General features: G+C 38.8%; 1 protein-coding gene across 2 annotated transcripts in view; it reads left to right on the top strand.

Moving 5' to 3' along the window:
- GRIK1 (glutamate ionotropic receptor kainate type subunit 1) overlaps positions 1-20,002 on the top strand; it is a 161,613-nt gene extending 141,611 nt beyond the window's left edge. The window contains exons 14-16 of one of the 2 annotated variants that reach the window (XM_026033660.1): positions 4,868-5,093; positions 9,380-9,630; positions 19,580-20,002. In XM_026033660.1, coding sequence (XP_025889445.1) covers positions 4,868-5,093; positions 9,380-9,630; positions 19,580-19,735 — 633 coding nt within the window. In that variant the 3' untranslated portion in view covers positions 19,736-20,002. Of the gene's footprint in view, positions 1-4,867; positions 5,094-9,379; positions 9,631-12,130; positions 12,310-19,579 lie in introns of those variants that run through there. The other variant, XM_026033659.1, reaches the window with a different exon arrangement.
- The last annotated feature ends 2,380 nt before the right edge of the window (positions 20,003-22,382 follow it).

Below are 22,382 nucleotides of genomic sequence, written 5' to 3' on the forward strand. Positions count from 1 at the left end.
GCATACCCATGTTAATTTGCCCTCAAGTGCAAAGATCCCTTCAGAGCAAGGGTTAAACTGTTTTTGCYTTTGCTGAAAGGGGAAAACCCATGCTTTCAACAGGAGAATCTGCAGGTAACCAGGGCATGTTCAGGACGTAAAGGGACTTGGGGAGGTTCTTCTCTAGGTTGTTTCTCGGGGCAGAATTTCAGCTTCCTAAAAGCAGCTGGCTCACATCACCTCTGTGGGTCATGTTTACGCTGAAAAAAAAAACCTGCAGGCAGTCAAAAGACAAGTTTGTCTTTAAAAAACACTATATGGTCAAAATTATAAATATTGTTAGTATTAATTTATAGGCCACACACACACATAAGSACATCTGTGTGTAAAAGAACATTTTCTGGCTAATAGCTTTGTCAATAGTTGCATTCTTTTTTGCACTGTTAGTATTAATCATGCAAAGAATGGGTTACTCTCAAAATATGTCAATGCACAAGCCAACAAGCTACAAATATAGGATGTATGCCCAAAAAAAAAAAAAAAAAAAAAAAAATCCTGTGGCAATTAGAATTATTTAGCAGCTTCATTGGTAGTCTCAGCAGGGAAGTTAAGCACCGAATGGACCAGGGTAGAGCTTTTCATTTTAGTATCTAAGAACTGTGTTTATAGAGAGTCAGCTATGTAGTGCTTTTGAGGAAGATGAGGCACCCTGGTGAAGTGTTATTTTATTTCACATGAGGTGAAATAAAATAACACTCCTGTGCATGTGTGCGTAAGTGAGCGATTTCATCTCCCAGCACTGACAGTTTGACACCTCAAACAGATTCTTCACAAAACACATGAGATCCCCAGGAGCTGCTGCTTCTGCCTGGTCCCCCCGTCCCTGCACCAGCCACCACCAACCCTTGTGTTTTCACATCGGGTAAAGTGCTTCTACATGCACACAAAAAAAAGATTTGGAGTAAAGTATCTGGGTCATCTCTTATAACTAGTAATGTTCATCAAAGACATTTCAATAATTTAATAAAGCTGGTAGTGGGCTATCCCTGATGGAGCTGTCAGGGGTGAACTTGACATAATGGCCCCCWGTGGCTGGATAGAAATATTTCTGTGCTGAAAGCAAAGCATAAAATACTGTTTTCTACAGACCCTCATTAGAGTCAGCTTTTGAAATGATGAGATGACATTTCCATTACAATATGCTAGGAAACTTGTCTTGAGATATTTCTAGAAACTGGATGAAACAAGTGCAGTATTTTAATACAGAATTTTTAATGGAGAAGGAAGTAGCTTGTGCTGCCTTCTGACAKGCCTTTGGAAAATGCTTTACTCCGATATTTCTTCATGGGCCAAAGATTGTCATCAGGATTACTATGCCAAAGGCCAAATCTACAACACAAATAAATCTTCAACATCTGTTGGTTCCATGATCTGCCAGAGGAAAAAAATCATAATTTATGCATAAGGAAGTCAGAATATGTTTCTAAAGCTGTTTCCAGCTTTGCACTGATTTTTTTGCACCATAGATACTTTGAGGTTAAAATTTACAAGCGTAAAAGACTGAGAGCCTTGGCTTTTTAAAATTAAAATAATAATTCAGATAAAGTTATTAAATAGTTATATGCTATACACACCAACTTACTTGTGTCTGTAATGCATGTGTACAATAACACAAGAGAAAGGACCTTAGTTTCTGAACAAGATGGAGATGGATTAGATGGAAGAATGAAAGTGACATAATGAAAGACACATGAAAAATACAATTTATCACACTTGCAAACCAGCAGGCCATGTACAATACTACATAAACGTGTTATTATTTATATTGCATAYGCACTTCAATGTTCTCAAGACTGGGATTTATTTGTGCTGATTATCATACCCCCTAAAACTTCAGAGAAATCAGAGTCAAATCTTTGAACAACAAATACAGTAGAAACTGTAAAAACTAGAAAATAAAATGTGTCATATATTTGCCTCCTTTGTGTCCAAAAAGTACTAAGTACTTCTTAATTTAAATAATCAAATGCAGACACACACATACAGATCACTGTAAGAACTRGAGGATGTAAAACGAAGTACTTCTTAGGAAATGTGGGAGTAAGGGAGCATTCCCTTGCTGAGGCATCCTCCCTGTTATGCCACTAAGATTAACAGTGTGGAGAAGCTAAACTGGGGAAAAGGAACTTTTCCTGCTGCCATGGCCAGCTGCTCTGGGAAAAGAGCAGGAGCTCCAGGTCCTGCCTCCTGGCAACGCTGATGTGATGGGGAATGAGGAGATGGAGGAGTCAGGCAGGCCAGGTGAAACAGCAGTGAAAATGCCTTGTAGGTGTTTAGTGCAACTTGAGTTGCACAGATGAAAGGTCATTTTTTAGAATGCTTCCCATGTTGCATGTTTTGATTTATTTGAAAGCTACTCCTACTACTTAAAACAAGAAATGCCAAGAGAAATAACAGACTCTTTCAGACCAGTACTTTTTTAAGGCAGAACCACTACATTCTGGAGTTCATCACTATGGAGGAGAGAAGAATGACAGAGTGGCTGCATGAGATGCAGCAACCAGATAGCTCTGATTTTCAGGTCTATGACACACATATGGCAACAGGATTTATGAAGACATCAAGTGCAGAACATGATTCTGGAAAGAAGCTGACTTTGAAGAGGTTCAGGCTAGATGTTTTTTCTTAAAATAGCAAGAGGAAGCCCCTGAAAGGTATTATTGCAGAGGTACCTGTTAGATGGAGCATACATTAGGAACTATACAGAAAAAAAAAAGACACACTACCTTTCACCAAAGTAATTTGCATTTATTTTAGTTCACATCATTCTTTTTATTTAGTCTTATTTATAATGCCTATACTAACTGTTATATTTTTTCAGTAATTTTGAATGCCTTAATTCTAGTAACCATAGTAAGTAACATCTCTCCAAGTAAAAAAAAAAATATATGTGTGTGTGTGTGTATTGCTAAAGATGTAATATTTTTAAGAAAAGTTCTGCAGTAACTATGCCTTCTAGCCAGGTGTCAGTGGGAACAGAATCAAAAGCAACTGAAATTATTTGTGAAAGCAAATGGAGTCTTGATTTTGAGGCAATGTCAGAGTTAGTTTCCTCCATATATGCAAATGTCAGAGTTGCTCACCTGGCAGATCTGTCCAGGTGAGCACCCCAAAAATATGTGCACAATTGGGCAAAATCTAATTGAAGGCAAATTCTTTGATACCCATAGATTCTGACACCCATATTTTTCCACGCTGATGGCGATCTCTGTTTTCAACACGCCCATAAATCTTCCATTGCTTTCTCGCCCAAAAAGCAGCTTTTCTACAGACAAATTTCCAGTGGAATCAGTGAGAACCTAAAGGTCAGCATATAGCATAACACCTATTCTGAAAAAAATGGGAGTTGGCAAGTCAAGAAGTTAGACTTTTCTTTCAAACTCAACTGAATAAGGAACACATCCTTCCAGTAAATCCAATGTCAGATGCAACTTACTAACTTACTGCATAAATTTATCATCAAATAATAATAAAAAACTAGTCTAAAAATTCAGTGGTAACCTGTGGCTTAACAAATTTAGGTGAAATTCAGGAGAAACTGATTTAGATACTGAATCACCTATCACAATATCTCAGATATTGAATTCACAGGTAAAGCATATTATCACTTAAAACTCAAGAACCAGAAAATCAGTTTCCCTGAGGGATACCACAGGGACCAATGTTTAGTATGGTCTCCACATAGTGAGCCTAAAATTGGCTGTGATGGCTATAAACTAAAGATAGGTCTGTGAAGGAAGTGAGATTATTTTGTCCCAGATCAGGGCGGCATAATTGATTGGAGGACCATGGTCTCATACGTACACCAAAAAGTCAGTTTGTGTATGCCCAGCTCATGCTAGGCCACCACTAGAGCAGTTCAGTACCAGTTGGCTGTTCATGAAGCCTTCATGAAACCACTTGTATTAACAATTTCTGATGATTTCATTTTCCATAGGTCTAACTTGACATTTAATTCTGAAGTAAAACTGTGTGCTTAATGTTTCTTGGCAGTATGCAAGGAAGAAAGAAGTTYAAACTTGTTGGTACTGTGCAGCACTCAGCCTCTTTGTAGTCTATACCCCAGGAATAGGTTCAGTTTTAATTTTCTTATCCCCCAATGAAGGCAGAGTGGGGCTACCTTTCCCTGTAGGGATCCAGAGATGGGGAGGAAGGGATGTTCAATATTGCATGGAGGTGTCTGGGGCTCCCCTGGGCACTGGCCATTAGTGCTGGCCACACACTAACTCCTGCTGAAGTCAGTGCCATTAAATTCCTTCCCCCTCAAATTCCGTAGAAGAAGGATTAGGTCCTTAAGTCTGATTGCAGGAGAAAGCTGTAAACAGAAGTTTGCTAAGAAGCCACTTTGGCTTCCTTTCTCAAGCTTTATCCTTCAAGTACATGACTCCCAGGCAAATGATATCCCAGGCAAATGATATCCATACAAAAGAGCCWGCAGTTTATTCATTGCTGGGCCTTTGGAATCATGCATTTGCCCTGAAAGGTGGGAGCTGCTGAGTGCAACAGGATCCAGCTGTACTAATTTAGCTGTCTTATGTGTAGACATTTGCTGTAATCCATGTAACAGCATTAGCCCAAAAAACTTCAAAGTACTTCACAGTCATGCCAGTAATGAAGTTCCTGGCACCACAGAGAACACAGGAAAAGACAGTCCTCAGCACAAAGCACAGCAAGAGGGGAGAACTTCTGTGGGAAGGAAAGCCCTTTCGCCAGTTCCCTTTCATTCAAGAGATGCTATTGGCACCATTCACAACAGCGGGCTGAGGGATATATTGCTAGTGTAATCTGGGCTCTGGAGTGATTCTATGTCCTCATTTTCCCTTCTTAGAAATCCAAAATATCAACATACGAGAAGATGTGGGCGTTCATGAGCAGCCGGCAGCAGACAGCACTGGTGAAGAACAACGACGAGGGAATCCAGCGTGTGCTCACAACAGACTACGCGCTGCTAATGGAGTCAACCAGCATAGAGTACGTGACTCAGAGAAACTGCAATCTCACCCAGATCGGGGGACTCATCGATTCAAAAGGCTACGGTGTGGGAACCCCTATTGGTAAGATGCTTTGAATCATTCCTCAGTCTTTGAGAGTAGTTTCTTATCCAGGTAGGAACCTCATTTTAGGCAAAACAGCTCTACTTGCCTCACCTCAGGCAGCTGCCTTCAWTTGCAAGCAATCTCTGTAAACAAGAGGGAGGATTTTAGGGCAGGCTAGGGCAGAAAAAAAGTGAGTTGCTTGCCTTCTGGAGCATCCCAGTCCGAACAGAATGGTTATCCTTCTGTGCTACTTGACATGCAAGGTCTTCTAGTGAAATTCAGTTGAGTTTSAGAAGTCAAGTAGTGTCCCAGGGCAAGCGGAAATGGGCAAAACTAATATGCCCGACATATGCATCTCAACAAAAGTTGCATGAGAAGACATCAATTTCTGTCATACTTAATGACAATATGAAAGTGTTACACACGAGAATTGCAAAGTTATGCATCTGCATCAAAGATTTCAGTATTTTGAACTAAGTAGAGTCTTAAGATTCCTTCCCACTGTGAACACTTTCCAATAGATCATTTTTAGCACAGCCAGTGTCCTTTTCAACACTTTGCTAATTCTTTACAATTAGAATGTCTTTTTTTATTGTTTTTGGGGTTTTTTTTCTGACTTTGAAGATAGGTTCTTCTAAGTAGTAGCTGGGCAGCCAGAGCTTTTCCTTGTTTAATATTCTTCTCCATACTGCTCAAGTATGCACTTACTATGCCACAATCTTCCCTCAGTTAATAGCTATGGAATTCTTCTGGTTTCAGGGGAATTAACTGGTGTTTACACAGATATAACAGATGAAGAGTCTGATCAATCATTTGCTCTGTAGACCAGATCTAAATAAGGGAGGAAGAATACCACTGTGATTCTTTATGCTACTCAGTACCCTAGACTTGCTGTCATGCAGATGATATTTTAAAAATATTTTTTTCACTACCTATATGAGAACAGCCTTCTCTCTCTGAGGAAAATGTTATGAAAGCGAACATCTCCACATAAAAARCAAACAAATGGCAGGAGTTTCAATGCAGTTATAAAGCTGCCACACTTAAAACCAAGAACAATGAAGAAATAATTGGAACAGATGGTAATCCTCAGAGAGAGTGCATACATTGGAAATACAGCTGTGAGATATATTTATAAGATGKTTCTTGTATGATAAATATGCCTTTTTTTTCCTTAAGGAAAACCAACTAAATTCAGGGAAATAGATATTTCCAAACCCTTCAGAATAAATCATTTCAGTGACATCAGGCATCTTACATTTTTTTCAAGGTTGACTCTGTAAGCAACATAAGCTACCAAGACCTTGCCACTATTCATGTGGGCCCCAAGACTGTGTTGTTCCCTGGTAGTGTGTAAGACTATTGCAATGCAGAATTTACATGGGAAAAAAAATAAAGAGAGAAACTTGTCTGAGATTCTTAAAACCAAAGTTTCAGCAGGTATTTAACTACTCTGCCTTTTTTCCTTCAGGAGAATGCACAACTGGCTATTTTGCAGCAGCAAAACATATGCCTCTCACTCAAAAATATCCAATAAATGAGCTAAATAAAATCACCACTTAGCACCCAGAAAAACAGGAAGGAGATTTTTTTAGAAGTTCTTCTATGAATAGAGAAAACTTATCACTTTATTTGTCTAAGCAACCTCTGCAAGTTAAAAGACTCTTTTACTGTGCTAAGGTAGGATGAACAGAGTATGGGTGTTTCAACAAACATTATGTTTATTATTTCTTTTTGTTATTCAGCCCATGGGTCACAAAATGCAGGGTTTTGCATTAGATAATTGGCAAAGAATTCTACTGTTCAAAAATCTGCAGTCATGCTTGATAATGTGCTTGCTGCACTCTGAAAATACTGCTGTAAAAGAGGCACCTCAAAGTAAAAACTATGCAAAAGGTCACCCTGGGAGGAATCCAGTCAGAGAAATCAGTGTTATTATAGGTGTCAAGACAGATATTAATTTCTACTATCACTAACAGTGCTGATGCAAGTAATTGTAACACTAATGCCACTACCCTTTACTTGGGAGACTGSTAGGAAAGTGGATAGATATATTGCTTGGCCTGAGTAGTAGACTGCTAATAGCCCAGAGGTCGTAAATGATGTGTGGAATATGCAAAGASGTGTTAAGATGGATTTGTGCGTAGTTTTAGGGCTCACCAATGAAATATTGCCAATCCAGTGCTCCAGGCACACTTGACAAACTTTAAAAGTATCTATGGAAATATAGATGTACCTGTTACTCTCAAGACGAATTGGGATAATCCTGCTGGCAACATAAACATCTCGAGAAAGAATGAACATCCCCATAAATCCTGCTCCGTGATTCAGGCTGCTTCACTTTTCTTAATAGCTATGTCCTTCCAGACAAGGGAGGATACATGGGTCCTATAGCTTAACAAAATCCAGCTATCAGGAGGACAAACCTCTCCTACAGTGGAAACAATTCTGCTTTTTCCTTCTAAGAGACTTTGCCATTTTCACTGGTAGTAATTCAAAGACAATTTTTAAACTTTCTGTTTTGTTTTCTATTGTGTTTTGTTTTGCATCATTCATGGAAATCATCTATTCTTGCAGCAGGCATATTTTCCTTTGAATGCTGGCTACATAAAGCAGTGACTGCTGATTGCTGACTTCCCAGATGGACTTTTTATAATCTCACACATGTCTCTTGGCATCTGTGGTCACAGCATGTCCTAATACTGGCAGTAGGATATGCTGAAAAATAGCTGCATGTTGGTGTGACAAATGAAGAAGGGGAATGTTTTCCACATTGCTTCTCCTCAGACAATGCTGCAGGCTAAGGAAATAGAAAGCACAGAGGGGGACCTGTGTTCATGGYGCAATTATTTTTAATAGTGTCCTGCACAGACACATAAGAAAGACGAATGAAGCTGTAAGGCCGAATTTCCAAGGCTATTTAGATGCATAAAGATACAAAAGCGGTCCTCAGTGAGAATTCCCTAAGTGTCTGCATCTCCGTACACCAAATTATCACCAAAACTCTAGCCCACATTCTGCCTTAAAGCTTGTTTACCTTGAGCACACTGAGAATTGTCACGACTTTAATTTGTGACAAAATGTGACTTTGTCGAATTACAGCTGAAGAAAGTGGTCTCGTTAATGTGCTAAAGCAGAGGAAGGTAGTTAGCTACAGAGAAAGGATTGGCCACAATGGAGGCATTGCAGTCTGRATATTAAAACCTTCCAACCACAGAAAACCCAACACGGCAGGGGCTGGGAGCACATACATCCTGTGTCCTAAGGCCTTTCTCCCAACTCTCCCCTCCTTGCAATCCTAAAATCTTTGTCCAGCGAAGAAATGTATCTCTCACAATGCCAGAAACGCCTTCCGCTTGTGAGTTATAATCATCAAAAATATTGCTATCATCAGCTTCCAGCACCATGGCAAAAGCTAATTGGTAGCAATCTCCTTTTGCCGTGCACCACTCCAGAACAGGACGAGGAGTGAAGTCTCTGCCCTGCTCTCCTGGAGGGGTCCAGCCTTAGGCTTCTGCAAAAGCTGTTTACTGAACTGAACCATAGGCAGCAGAAATTTAGGAAGGGGACAGACAGAAAAGAGCACAAGGGGCAAACCTCAACAGATTGAACTGACCAGCCTTGACCCCACCATTTGCCCAGTGCTGTACAGGCCCATTAATACTGCTCAGCCTGAAGATGCATCACTCAGCTAGCTATTGATTTAAAAAAAAAAAAAAAAAAAAAAAAGGAAAAAAGAGAGGGAGAGAGAAATAGTTACTCCTTTCAGCTTACAATGCCAGTGTTACTGCAGGGCACACACATGCACAAAACAGACCAGGCGAGCTTGTGTAGCTAAAAGCTCTTAGGCAGTCAAAGTGCAGTAGTGGGCAGATGCAGGTATAAATGAGAAGAGTGTGTATTTGATTCACTGTGGGTTTTTTCTTAGACAACTACTCATTTTACATGCAGCAGGAAAAATAAACAGATGTTGGAGTAAATAGGGAAGATGCAAAGCTGGTGGTCTCAAAGGATGCTCAAAGCAATATTCCAACCTGATATGGAAGAATTATTTAATGAGAAAATCCACTGTCAAGGCTTAAATAAGCCTTAGTAGGAGACCCTAGAAATTGTAATGAATTCCCATACAAATAACCACACCAAAGGAGCCTTCTGCTTTCCATTCCCTAGGGCAAACACYAGATCTCTTCCTCTCTTCCAGCTGAATAGAAACCAGGACTTTCTAGCAGAAATAATCAGTCTCGTGCTAGGGGTGCACCTCTACTACCGATGTCTTGCTGGAATGTCTCGCTCTCGCTTTGCAGGGTCTCCGTACAGAGACAAAATCACCATTGCCATTCTGCAGCTGCAGGAGGAGGGAAAGCTGCACATGATGAAGGAGAAGTGGTGGCGAGGCAATGGCTGCCCTGAGGAGGACAGCAAAGAGGCCAGCGCTCTCGGGGTAGAGAATATTGGGGGCATCTTTATAGTGCTTGCTGCAGGGCTTGTTCTTTCCGTATTTGTAGCCATTGGTGAATTTATATATAAATCACGGAAAAACAGCGACATTGAACAGGTAAGTCATCCATTTTCAGTTTGTTTCTGTTTCTGGAATTTGAGATTGGTGGATGGGGAGATTACTGCATTACATGTCTCTTTTTGAAAGGCTCTCTGCAGAGCCAGGCTGAAGATTTTGTGTTGCTGAACTCTTGCTATAAGTCCTGGCAGTAAAAACAAATAATTCATTAGTAAGAATGGGGTAGTACCTTATCCACAATCCAACTAGTGTTGTTTAGTACAGCAGCACAGAACAATTCCAATTAATTTCTCAAACAGTTTCTGCTTGATTTTTATGATTTACACTTCAGGTGTAAATTACCTTGAAAGGGAATAAACGCAGAGCTGGATTTCTCTGTGTGGTTTTAGCACCAGCCCTTGGAATAACAGCAGGAATATATTTCTAAATCCCCAAGAGCAATTTTTTTTCTTGCTCTAGAAAGCATTTATTTCCCGGGTGGGTGTTTGCCCATGCTGTGTTGAAATGTGCACTTAAAAGCAGGGAGGCCTGCAGAAAGATGATGGATGCTATGGTAGAATAGGATGGTGGATCCAAAGAAAGTTTGGATGCAACTCCACTGAAGCATACAGAGCAATTTAAAAGGGCACAAGGAAAACAAAAAAAAATGCTGTGTATTAATCATGCCCAGAATATTACAGCACTTTGTGAAATAGAGTCAATCATTAAAATAGGGTGCAAACATCAGTTTATTCAACCACTGAATACACTGTAAAAGAAACAAGACATGAGCAATAACTCCAAGCCAGTTCATGAAGTTGCGCTCAGAGCTTCTTTCCCTGGCTGCCTTCTCTGGCATTGCTTTGATTCTGGCCATCACCCAGACTCTGATCTGTTTGGCTCATTGACTGTATMTGCTCAGCTCCTGTCCACAGTGACAGGACATATTACAGGGACAAGCACCCCTTTTGTTCACTATGTGTTGCACCATCAGTGACCCCTGAGGCAATGACCAGGACGTGAGTTTGTACCACCAAACTTCATTTTTTTTAGTTACTGAATGCTTACCTCTAAGCAAGTTACTTAAGATCACTTTGCATTTAGGTGGGAAAGGCAGAAGCTCTTCAGTGGACAATTCATTRTAACCATCTAAGTAATCCTATGAAGCTAATGACAGAAATGACTAGTGGAAAAAAATAACTTCAAAAAGGCAGTAGGGATGAGTGGGAGAAGAAGAGTCTTTTGAACTTGGTCTCAGAGAAGCAGTTTGGCCATGTACAGCAGTGGTASTGGGAACCAGGCTGAGAAAGACAGGCAGCCTAGGCAGTGGGGACTTGAGAGGATTTCTTGCTTTCAGACCTTTTGGGTAGGATGAATCACCATGTTGTTGAGAAGGGCTCCCAATAATTGTTGACTGCACCCTTGCTGTTCAGACTTGTAAAGGGAAGAGAGASGTGACTCCTACTTACCACCTCCCTTTTCAGAAGATCACTCACTTTGGAGCAAATGCCAGTGTCAGTGGTCTTGGCTCTTGCTGTATGATGCAAAAAAAAAGATGAGCTCTTCACTGTGCAGGCTCCTTCACAAGGACACACACTGGTTCTGGAGCAAGCCATCCCTACAGTCAATGGTACCATGTACGAGTGGCACACATGGCTCATAGGGAGCAGTTCTGCAGGCTGTATTAATCAAAGTGTCCCTACCTTGGAATAAACCAGACAGAAATGATGGATACATTTTGGATGGATACTGGATTTCCATTTAGCACTTYAACACTATAGAGCAGTTTTAGCGCTAAATGCACAAAGAATGTATCAAGATCTTGGTTTTATTCATGACTCGGGAGTTGTTTTGTTCAGATATTTTGGAGATATAATGCAGGAAATTAAAGTTTTAGTATTAATGATAATAGAACCAAAGGTTCTCTCAGGAGTTCTACAGGAGACTGGGAAGGGTAATGTATTTCTGAAATCAACATTAAAATAGTCCTAAAGCTTTATGAGGAGATTGTTAATTTACTTAGCATTACTTGGGGTGAATAATGTAATATTCAGGAAATCCTATATGCATATGCATATGCAGTTTCTGTGTATGTTAACACTCTACTACTGTGTCACAGTGATGTGTTATTGATAACAGACTGTCTCATCAAAACAAATATCTTTAATTAAATAAGTTAATGTGGCAACATCATACACACCCATCACTAAATTATCATGTGGAAGTGATTGTACAGAAGGAAGTAACACCAGTGGTATTAGTATGACTTCCTGATTTCTCTTAGTTCGTTTTATTTTTATTCAAGTGATTATAAGCATCTTAGGTGACAAATGCTATACAGTATATACTATCACAAAGCTAATTTGAAGTCTAAATTTAATGCAATACGTAACCTATATGTTTCCCAAAGCAGAATTTCTTTTGATTTAAAAGCTTTTGAATGTCATTCTCATGTTTGTTTGTTTTTAGTTCTTAACATTTAGTTTTAATTTAATTTAAATTCTTAATTTTTTACTTCATTTGTTTATTTATCTTCTCCATTTTTTTTCTTGCATGCAAGGCCTTTTGTTTCTTTTACGGACTACAGTGTAAGCAAACCCACCCATCCAACTCCACCTCTGGCACCACATTATCTACGGAGTTAGACTGTGGCAAGTTAATCCGGGAGGAGCGAGGGATTCGAACACAGCCCTCAATTCACACTGTATAGTCAGGAAAGAAGAAAGGTGTGTCCAATGGGAAGCATTAATCTTAAACAGTGTASCTAATGAGAAAAGTTGGGCTTATCAACACATAGCTCATGACTTCAAAAGGCCTCTTGATTCAGCAGCAAATAAGATTATCTAATATAGATTACCAGAATCCTGGAAATTTGGGCAGTTTAGATGCATATCACAGAACATAATTACACGTACAGCAAAGAATTAGGGTAATAGATTAAGAGATTTTAAGCGTTAAGGTAGCCTGTGTACATATGTGATTTTATCATGTAGTAATTCAGCATTTTTAGGTAAGAAAAATTATTTACCCCCTTTTCATGTTCATGTGGTCTTTTTTTTTTTTTTGGTCTTTTTTTACCAGAAACCATGAAGAAATATTTTTCTTGGTCTCTGCAAAAGCATTCAGCAAGTGGGCCAGGCTTTTCTTTATAAACCTCAGAAAATAACCTGCAGGGCTCCATTAACTTTCTGAACCCCTTTTATAAACAACCAGAGATTTTAGCTGGCATATCTTATTTCCAGTGTCAATATTTAATGAATTGTAATTCATCCATTTAAAATTCATTAGACAAAGCCTCCAAGTAACTATCATACCACAAAATCATATCTATCAATTAAATTTTATGCCATGTAACCATTAACATTTAARAACCTATTCAAGAAAAGCACCCTCAAGCACTCACGGCTATATACTCTACCTTTCACAGCTTAACTCCATAGACTTGGCTTGAGCGATTTCTGTTGTTCCAAAAGGCTTTCTAACATAGAAGACTCTGTTATAACATAACTGCCAGTAAAAATCAAGATTTCAATATATATTCAACAGTAAAGCTGTTCTGCATGTTAAAGCAGATGAGGAAGCTTCTGTGTAGGAAGCTGGTATGAGACGTTTCTTATATCCTGGAAGGATATTGATTTCATTATGCTAGTTCTCAGCTGATCTGGAAACTGTCAAGGCAGAAGACAGCAGCCTGGATCTGTTGTTGCCACTGGAAAATATATGACTATAATCTGGGATGCACAAAATGTATACAAATGTCAGCTCATACGATGTCACGAACCAAGGCAATCAGCCTTGTTTTCAAAGCATGTTTACCTTTCACCTGTTGCATTTCATTACATCCCAGCTTTCCTCCAATTTCACCAATTCATTTCCCACCTTTCACATCTATTTTATGTTTTCTCACGTACTGTAGTTCCTTCTTGTGACACAAGTTAATGATCTATTTTATTGAGGAGCTATTTCTGGACTCTGCTGCAGTTTGGAAACTCGTTCTAGTGGACGCTTTCACCCTTAATCACTGCAGCACTCCAACAAGGCTCTGGTCTTCTCTTGAATTGGTTTGCTTATACCTAACTGAAAAAAAAAAAACAGTAGGGTTTCAGTAGTCGCATACTGAGACCCAAGATTTCCCCCTATTTACTTTACAATTTCTGGTCAAGGCCATTTAGGCTGACATTAATCTTGATAGCTTCATGGACTTAGCATTTGTTGTGGCTAAGATGGACTTCTCACAGCTGGGCTACACCAATTCTTCTCTGTCTGTGTCCATCTGTGTAYATGAATGTTTATGTCCCACTCCAAACTGAGAAATTGTCTCGCTCAAAATGGGGTTTCAGGCTTGTTTGAATAGAGCCTTGAAAGCTTCGATTCTTCATGAAATGAACCTTCTTAACAACAAAGACCTGTATTAGATCTTCTTTATCTTCAGCTTAAGAAAGCACTTTTGTCTGCAGTTTCCCTGTTGAAGAAACTTAAAGCTAATTAAAACTAGCTACTCTGAGCTCTCAGATGAGAAAGAAAATTACTAATGTGCTTATCTTTATCATTGCTCAAGAATTCCTCTGGGTCACAGCTTCAACCAGTTTTCCTAATCATTGTTTAGATGAACACCMAATCTAGAAAGTTTCTGTCACTTTTTGGAGAAACTTTTTCATTCCTGTCACTTGAGGGACAAACATTTCCATATCTGTCAGGGAAATACCCACGTTCTTGGTAAAAGTGATTTTTCCTTTGTGCCAAGTTATCCCCAAAGCTAGGGACAATTTCATCACATCATTGCAGACTGCAACTTGTCTGTGGGAATTGCAAATCAGCTCCTTATGGTCCCTAATGGAACAYCATACCTAGCTACAAAGAAGTTTATTAAAAACCCACTTAGTAGCTACGCCAGCAGCAGATGCTGTGAAGAGCCAGTGCACAGCCCCAGCCTGAACATAAATATGCTTGTAAACGCAGAACCTGCTTTTGCAAGGCCTCCAGAGAAGGTGGGTTAATGGTGAAGCTGGTGGAAGGCATGGCCCCCAGCACCTCCCATGRAATGCGCAGAACTGTGAGCTTTCAAGGAAGTTATCTTGGAAAGCAAAGGGATGACAACTGAATTAGCCTCAAGTCACGGGTAGGTTGGTTTGGCTTGGGCCAGCGTGCTTCTCCTTACCCAGCAGCAGTTCCTCCCCTTGCAAGCATCTAAAYAGGTAAAGGTGCAGGGGGAATGAGGGAGGAAGGATGAGACAAGACAAGAATGAGAAGAATAAAAGTAATTCCAGAAAGCCAGGTTTGGAGTGGATGAGCAACATGACTGCATGGTGGAACTACACCATCTTTCAGCATCCAGATTAGTGTTTCCTCAAAGCATTGACATGGCTTTGGGTGCTTGTGTCATCACCCTCAGCCTTGAATAGTAAGTCTTCATATCTTGAGTTATTTGGAAATGGATGAGGAGGAGAAGGGAGAGAAGAAGTGCCCAGTCTCAGTGAGATTCTTGTGAAAAAAAAAAAAAAAGGATTTTTTGTGAAGTTATCAAGCCTGCAAATTTCCCTTCTTCTCTGAATGACAAATTGATCCCATCCACTGAAGGCAATAATCCCAATTTGCCACATGACTGTGGCAACTTATGCCTTCACTGGGCAGTCCCATCACTGTTTAGATGGTTGGTGAGRCTGGCAGGTAAATTTACTGGGGTTTGTTTGTTTGTTTTTTGGTTTGTTTTGTTTTCTGTCAAATAGGAAACTGAGGAACACTGAAAATGGGTTACTGTGGAACTGTTTTGGTGCTCACTGTTCAGTTGCTCAATAGACTCTGACAGATTAAAGTGCTTCAATTAGTGGTCTCCTCAGACACAGTCTGATATGCATTGATATGTATTCTGTTTGACAGAACACGCAAACAGATTCTTAATGTGCTGCAACAGCAGTTTGCTTATTCAGAGAAACTGCTCTGTACCTTTTATCTTCAGTGCACTAGGCACAACAAATGACTTTGCTCTCAGCAGCAGGCATATGTCAGTGTCCCAACTGTGGGTCTTACTACCATAATGAGAGYAATGCAGAGGAAAAAATACTGATTTCTGCAGTTCCTTGTCTGTGCCTTAGCCAGTTTTGGGKTTTTTTTTTTTCCCCAGAATAATTTAAAATCCCCTGATTTACTGATTTTGATAGTTCTCAGRTCCAGCACAGCACACTGCTCTTTTTTGATTGTTATTTTTTTGTGAGGCATTAATAAAATGCAATTGAAATTCTTGTACTCAAAGGTAGCCTGGTGACGTTAGCATCAGACTGATAAAGCCCGATTATGGATTCTTTTTTTCTGTCTTATTTCTTTTTTTTTTTTTTGACATTTTCAAATTCTAAATCTATAACTATCACAAAGCTTAACATAGTCTTCTGTATGGAATTTAAAGAAAGATTTGAGAGGTTCATGGGCACGCTTTTAAGGCCTGCTGAAATGACCAAAGGGCAAAGAGAAGAGCCTCCTATCCCAAGCAGACCCAAACCTATTGTATTTTAAAATGATGTCTTTCCCTTTTAGCCTCACAGACCACATACTGCAACATTTCAACATGACTAGAATGAGAAAGTCAAGATGATTAAAAGCACAATGTTAAATATATTACCATGTTCTTAGCTTTCTTCTCAGTGATATCTCAAAAGTGGACTTACAGCATGTAAAAAATAGCTTTTTGAAGAAACCTTTTCCATTTGGTTATCTGAACATGATATTAATAGAACAGATTAATAGAATATTATTCTTTTAAATGAAATGWTAATTTTATAATACCCTTTATAAAAGATGCTGTAATTTTACTCCACATATTCAGATTGTGCCTTGGGAGATCCCTCAATATATTTCCTGTCCATCATTTCTCCTGTAATCCCTAAGTAAGTAAATCAGCATTCAAACTGAGCTCGTACTTGCTCTGTATCACTGACAGTTTTTTACTTTTTGAAAGTTTCAGGGYGGCTCCAACTTGTGACTTGTTGTTCAGTTTCCTGATCCCGCTTTGCATGACACACACATTGGAATGAGAGCTTTGCTTGAAAAGCTTTCTTTTGCTACGGGGCTGTGAACCAGTGAAGTGTGGTATACACACAAGCTTGGAGATAAATTGGATTTTATGCTATGTTTCTTAGGCCTCAAAAGAAAGTTTTTGGCAGAACTGCCCTTCGTAGTGATTAGCCAAAGCCTTGAATGTTCAAAGTGTCTTCCCAGATTGCACTTTTGGACTATCTGAAGCTCTGTTTGAAGGCAGAGACATAGACATAGAAAGCTCCAGACCCCTCAGGTTTTTAATATCCTTTGCAACCTCCAGCTGGTTTTCTCCAAAGTGTCAAATGTAGAGATATGCATAAAATGCATAATCAGAGTTGTAGTTATGTCTCTAACTCTTGCCCAGTCACTCTTTTTGTATGATAATGGAGTCCATTCTCACAGATTTTGAGCTTTGGAATTGGCCTTTCTTTTCCATAGATCATCATATTGGGGCTTTGCATTGCTAGGTTGGTCTAACAAGCAGTTTCTAAGAGGCAGAGACCTTTTAGATTTTGAATCAGAAATATATATCTCTATATATACTTTACTGAGTGAATAAACTTGATCAGTTTACAGGAAAGGCTGTGAACAGAAGCACTAATGGTTTTATATTTAATTTTAGATGTAAATAATATTGATGACTAATTAGGCAAAAATATACTTTTTTGGAGACAACATCTAGAGACTAAAGCTATTCCTAAGAATAGTTTGAAATATTTTTGGTAACATTTCTTTAAAAATAGTTTACATATAGCTAATGATAGCTGTGGAACTGGAATCAGTTGGGCACTTCACAAATCAAGTAGTCAGATGTTAAAAACTACACATACTTAATAATTACATTTCAAACATGTAAGACAATCTTCATCAAAATATCTTGTCGATACGAAGTTAAGAGGACATAATGCTAACTCTGTAGCCTGAATAATATCAATCGGTTTGGAAGATGCAAATGCAAGCATATTAAAGCAAGGCAGCAGAACATACTGTTGGATCTRCAGTAGTCATCCCTACATTCACACCACAGTGATTGATGGCTTTTGTTAAACACATACATAACATACAGGTTAGTAGGAGTAATGAATAAAGAAAACAAAAATAAACTTTACAAAGTCTATAAATAGTTAATATAGTCCCATCCTTAGTTTCCATGGAATTCTGGAATGACATTGTAATCTGGATTTCAAAAATCATTCAAAACTAAGATAGTAGAGATAAATTATCTATGCCAAGTCAGCATATACTTTTATTAGCTAGGAAGTTAGTGGTGCTACTCTCTACAAAAGCCTTGCCCAAGCAATATAGGAATGACTTCAGTATTAGGATGATACCTGCCCCACCTGCTGCTGCCAGAGGGCATGGTGCTCCAGCAGAGACCACTGATTCTCACTCCAGCAGTGCTGGAATTCCTATATTACATTGGCAAAGGGTCTATTTAAATGACAATTGGACAAGCAAAGTCTGTTCTCGCCTATATCTATTGCTTTTTTCATCTACCACAAAAAAAAAAAAAACCTATACGCTTAACATACCATACACTCCTAGTCTATGTTCAGCCCACTCCACAAATGGATATGTTGACATATGGAAGAAAATATACATTGAAAATGCACACACACTGCTTTCCTGACATATGGAAGAAAATATACATTGAAAATGCACACACACTGCTTTCCTGACCTCTTGAGCTCTTTTGATTTGCAGAATCAGGGCTAAATACTTCATACATACGTTTATGCTGGCTAGGAAGAAGTACAAAGTGTGAAAGTCACTACTATGGATTTCACTTTACACCTTAGACAAATGATTTAGTCTTGATTCAGTTTGCCCTCACGCTGGTTTCTGCATTTGAAAATATTTCTCTGCAATAGCTAGGTACCTCTTCGAATAACATATCCAATTTGAATTTTTTTAGCCCTGTATCATTCTGAGATTACAATTGACTGATTAAGACCTGAGCACTGCTAATCTTGCAGTTGTATCATTCTAGAAGAGAGTTTATATTTGATATAAAGAAACATCTGTGTACTGTTTCTGTTACTTGTTTTTTCAACCAGTTTTAAAAATAATCAGTTTTAAATGCTAGAAAGTCTGTTAGGAAGGGCTTATTCAACATGATTAAGGTAAGATGTGTTAAAGCTGTGTTTTGCACTACYACCCTCAGTTCATTTTATATATAAATAATCTATTTATATATATATTGGTATGGAACATTTTTTTCCTTTGCTAGATACTTCCACTTAAAGCTTCTTTTGTGTGTGTTTGAGTGTTGTATATAATTATTATAGCTGTTGATTCTAAAGGATTTGTCCACTTATATGAAATGTGTCTGTTAATGTTGTGTTCATTAGAAAAAAAAAAGCAAAAAAAGAAAAAGAAAAAGAAAAAGACAAGATTTCTGCTTTCTTTCTAAGCTATTCAGCTACCACATTCTTGTGGTAATTTCTCTCCTTTCTTAGACACACAATACTTGAAGAAGATTCTTTCTAAAGAAAGATGACCCCCAAGGAATGTGCTGTATTTTAGAAATGTCTCTTAATTTCAAGAGGGGAAAATAGCAAACCCACAAAGAAATCTTCAAGAATGGTTTTATTTTCTTTAGTATTAGCAAATTTTTCACAGAGTTGAAAAATAAACATTATTTTGTTTGAAGGTGAGGAGGAAACGTACCTACTGAAAAAAGGGGACATCTTATGATTTGAAGCTCTCATAAGCATCCTAAATGTGTTTGGGTAGAGTTTCAGAAAGGCTCATAATTGCATTTAAACCAAAGTTGGATCTATTTCAGTGGAAGGCAAGTTAGGCAAAACTACTTTGGGCAACTACGGTTACTGTACATCAGGGGGTTGCTTCAAAGCTGGAGCATTGATTCACCAGCCTCCTAGCCCTGCCATTAAGATTATAAAAGCCACAGTTGGTGCAGAGAGTAGGGCTGAAGCCTACCAGAAAGGTGTTTAATGCAATTTCCATGTTCCCCCAGTGTCTGTCTTTCAACGCTATCATGGAGGAGCTTGGAATTTCACTCAAGCACCAGAAGAAGTTAAAGAAAAGGTCAAGAACGAAGGGGAAATCATCATTCACAAGTATCCTCACTTGTCACCAGAGGAGGACACTGAGGAAGGAAACCATAGCATGAGTGGGAAGGACATCTTTGAGGAAATATCGGGAATAAAAACAAAACAAAAATGTTGCCTACAAGTTGATTGTGGTCGGATTTCTGAGATATAGATTTTACCTTGTTCTTCAGAAATTCTCTGTGGTTTGTTTTTTTTTAATCTAGAGGTACAACAGTTTAAATGCTYACATAGACTGATGTACTACTAATCATCTGGGAAGTGTCTCACTATTTCTTTTGAAATGGATTTGTATGCTCACCAGTTTTGCATCTCTCTTCCCCTTTCCATGCATTGCTGTATGTGCTTTCTAAATAAATAAATAAATAAGAGACAGGGTTCATTTTTCCAATAACCTGGGAGTAGCACATTTATTCTTTTATTTGGTAAAAGAAATTACAGTTTTATTGAGCACAGTGGTTTAGAAACCATGATCCAGACTGCCAAAATAAAAATTCGGCAAATTAGTTCATAAATGATGACTACAAAATATATTAAATATGAAATTATAGAACAACGAGTTATTTTTATTTACCTTCCTTTTTCTGAGATTGTAAGGAACATTTCAAGTTCTTGTCAGTGAGAAACTTGGTTTTCCTTTTCTTCTCTTTTTTCACTTAAAAAATGATATTCTTATGTAATAGCATGGCTGCAGGTGCTTCAAAATGAAAAAACAAAATCACAAAAGTAATGATCAGCGAATAGGTGAACACTGATATCGTCACTCTGCCATATCCTCCAGCTCCTAATACCAATAAAATGATTCCTGACTTCAAAATGAAAATTGCTGCAAAATTAGTCACAGAAGTTCACTTTATAACAAAGCTTGACCACAAGCACAACCCTAGGGTACATTTGCCAAAAGCAGAGCCAGTGCTTTGGTGCTGAAAATATTTGCTTGCAATTAGCAGCATGAACAAGGTGTTTTAATAACGAAGGAAGAAGTCTTTTTAATGAAGAATTTAACTTTTCAACAGTGATGCACTAATAGCGGATACTCCCCAAACCCTTCCTCCAAGAAACCAGTTCCTCTAAATTGCAATAACATGAGGCACACATACTTACTCTGCTATGTCGTCCATGTGATTAATCGTACTGCTTGTGTGGTTTAGTTTAGGAGTTGACTGCGAAGGAAAATAGGTGAAATGAGTGCATTTCCATTCAGAGTTCTCAGAGGTGCACAGCATGAGGCTGTGGAGGGRAGCAAGTGACCTGCCTCACATGGCCCTCACGCAGCTGTGCGGCATCTGCCTTGRCCTTGCAAAAATAGAAAGTTATGTGAAAATCTTTGAGTAAAGAAATACCTCTTTCTCCACACCATCTCTGTGCGCAGCCCCCAGTGAGCTTTTACACTGTGCTGCATGGCAAGGTCAATCTGAAATGAATGGTATTAGTTCCAAAAGCTCTGCTTCAGAAGTGATATATTTTGATATTATTACAGGCCAGAAGAGACTTCTATTCATTTAGCCTTTCCACAGGGGTCAAGTTTTCTAAAACTCTCACTATTACCGTTGCTTTCACCAAGCAACTGTCGGTAATAGCTCTGTATCTTTCTTTAAGCATGATGCACCAAACTAGGTGCACTATTTCACCTGATGTCTTCTCCATATTGAGCTGGGCAGAAAAATTGCTTCATATGCCCTCAAGTCAGTGGTGCTGGTCACGTACTCTGTTATGAAGTCTGCTATATACTTTGACTATAATAATACCTCAAGTAATCCCACCATGATTTGTTGTAAGTGCAGGCTATGTCTAGGGCTGTGCCCATGTGGAACTGCATCTGTTGTTCTTTCCAGAGAGTTTCTGCAATTTTTCCTCAATTGTGTTTGTTACCTTACCATCTTACTGCCACCTGCAATTACGAAATGCACTCATTTAAAAACATTAGTACAGGAGACCCAGACTGCAGACAGACCCTTGTAGAACTCTCACCAACCTTCAACTTCCCTCACCAACAAGGCTGGTTAAACTGAGAGGAAATTACTCAGATTGACAAGATCTGTTCCTCACAGATTCACATTAGCTCTTACTTGTTTCCTACCATTTACTTACAAATAGCTCATTTGTGCCAATGCTCATCAGGCAACACAAGTTAAACAGCCTGGCCTGTAGTTCCCAGGATTCTTCTTTTGCTTTCTTTAAAGTTTATAATTATTTTTACATTTTTCCATCATTTTTTTTCTGGACTGTATCTCTCCTCCACGAGTTTCTCTCCTAACATGCAGAGTATTGAGCATCTGGGAAGGAAGCAGAGACATCTCTTATAAAGTGACTGTGTGGGTGCGCTTCAAGATGAGTGCTTGCTTTTGGAAAGCAACATGTTGTGTTGCTAAGCAATAATTAAGAAAAACAACCTCTGGCACTAAGAGCTCATGGAGAATCTTATAATAAAGTGCCTTCGTGCTTCCAGAGATGTTTCATTTATTTATGTCATCATCAGGTTACAAACAGGCCATTCAGACCACCATTAATGTTCTAAGATTATGATTGAAAAGCAGGTTATTATTTTTCAGTCTGAATAACTATATCACTCTGCCATCCACAGCCTTCAGCTAAGGTATTTTTAAATGAATAGGTCTAAAGTGATGCAAGATTTATGATCAGGCCCATTCATTTTTTTAAAGGAATACTCTTGTACGGCTTAGACCTTGCATATGAAGAATTCCAAGC

The sequence above is a fragment of the Nothoprocta perdicaria genome, unplaced genomic scaffold (assembly GCF_003342845.1).
Source record: "Nothoprocta perdicaria isolate Ctin4 unplaced genomic scaffold, notPer1 scaffold_130, whole genome shotgun sequence".
Taxonomy (NCBI): Eukaryota; Metazoa; Chordata; class Aves; order Tinamiformes; family Tinamidae; genus Nothoprocta; species Nothoprocta perdicaria.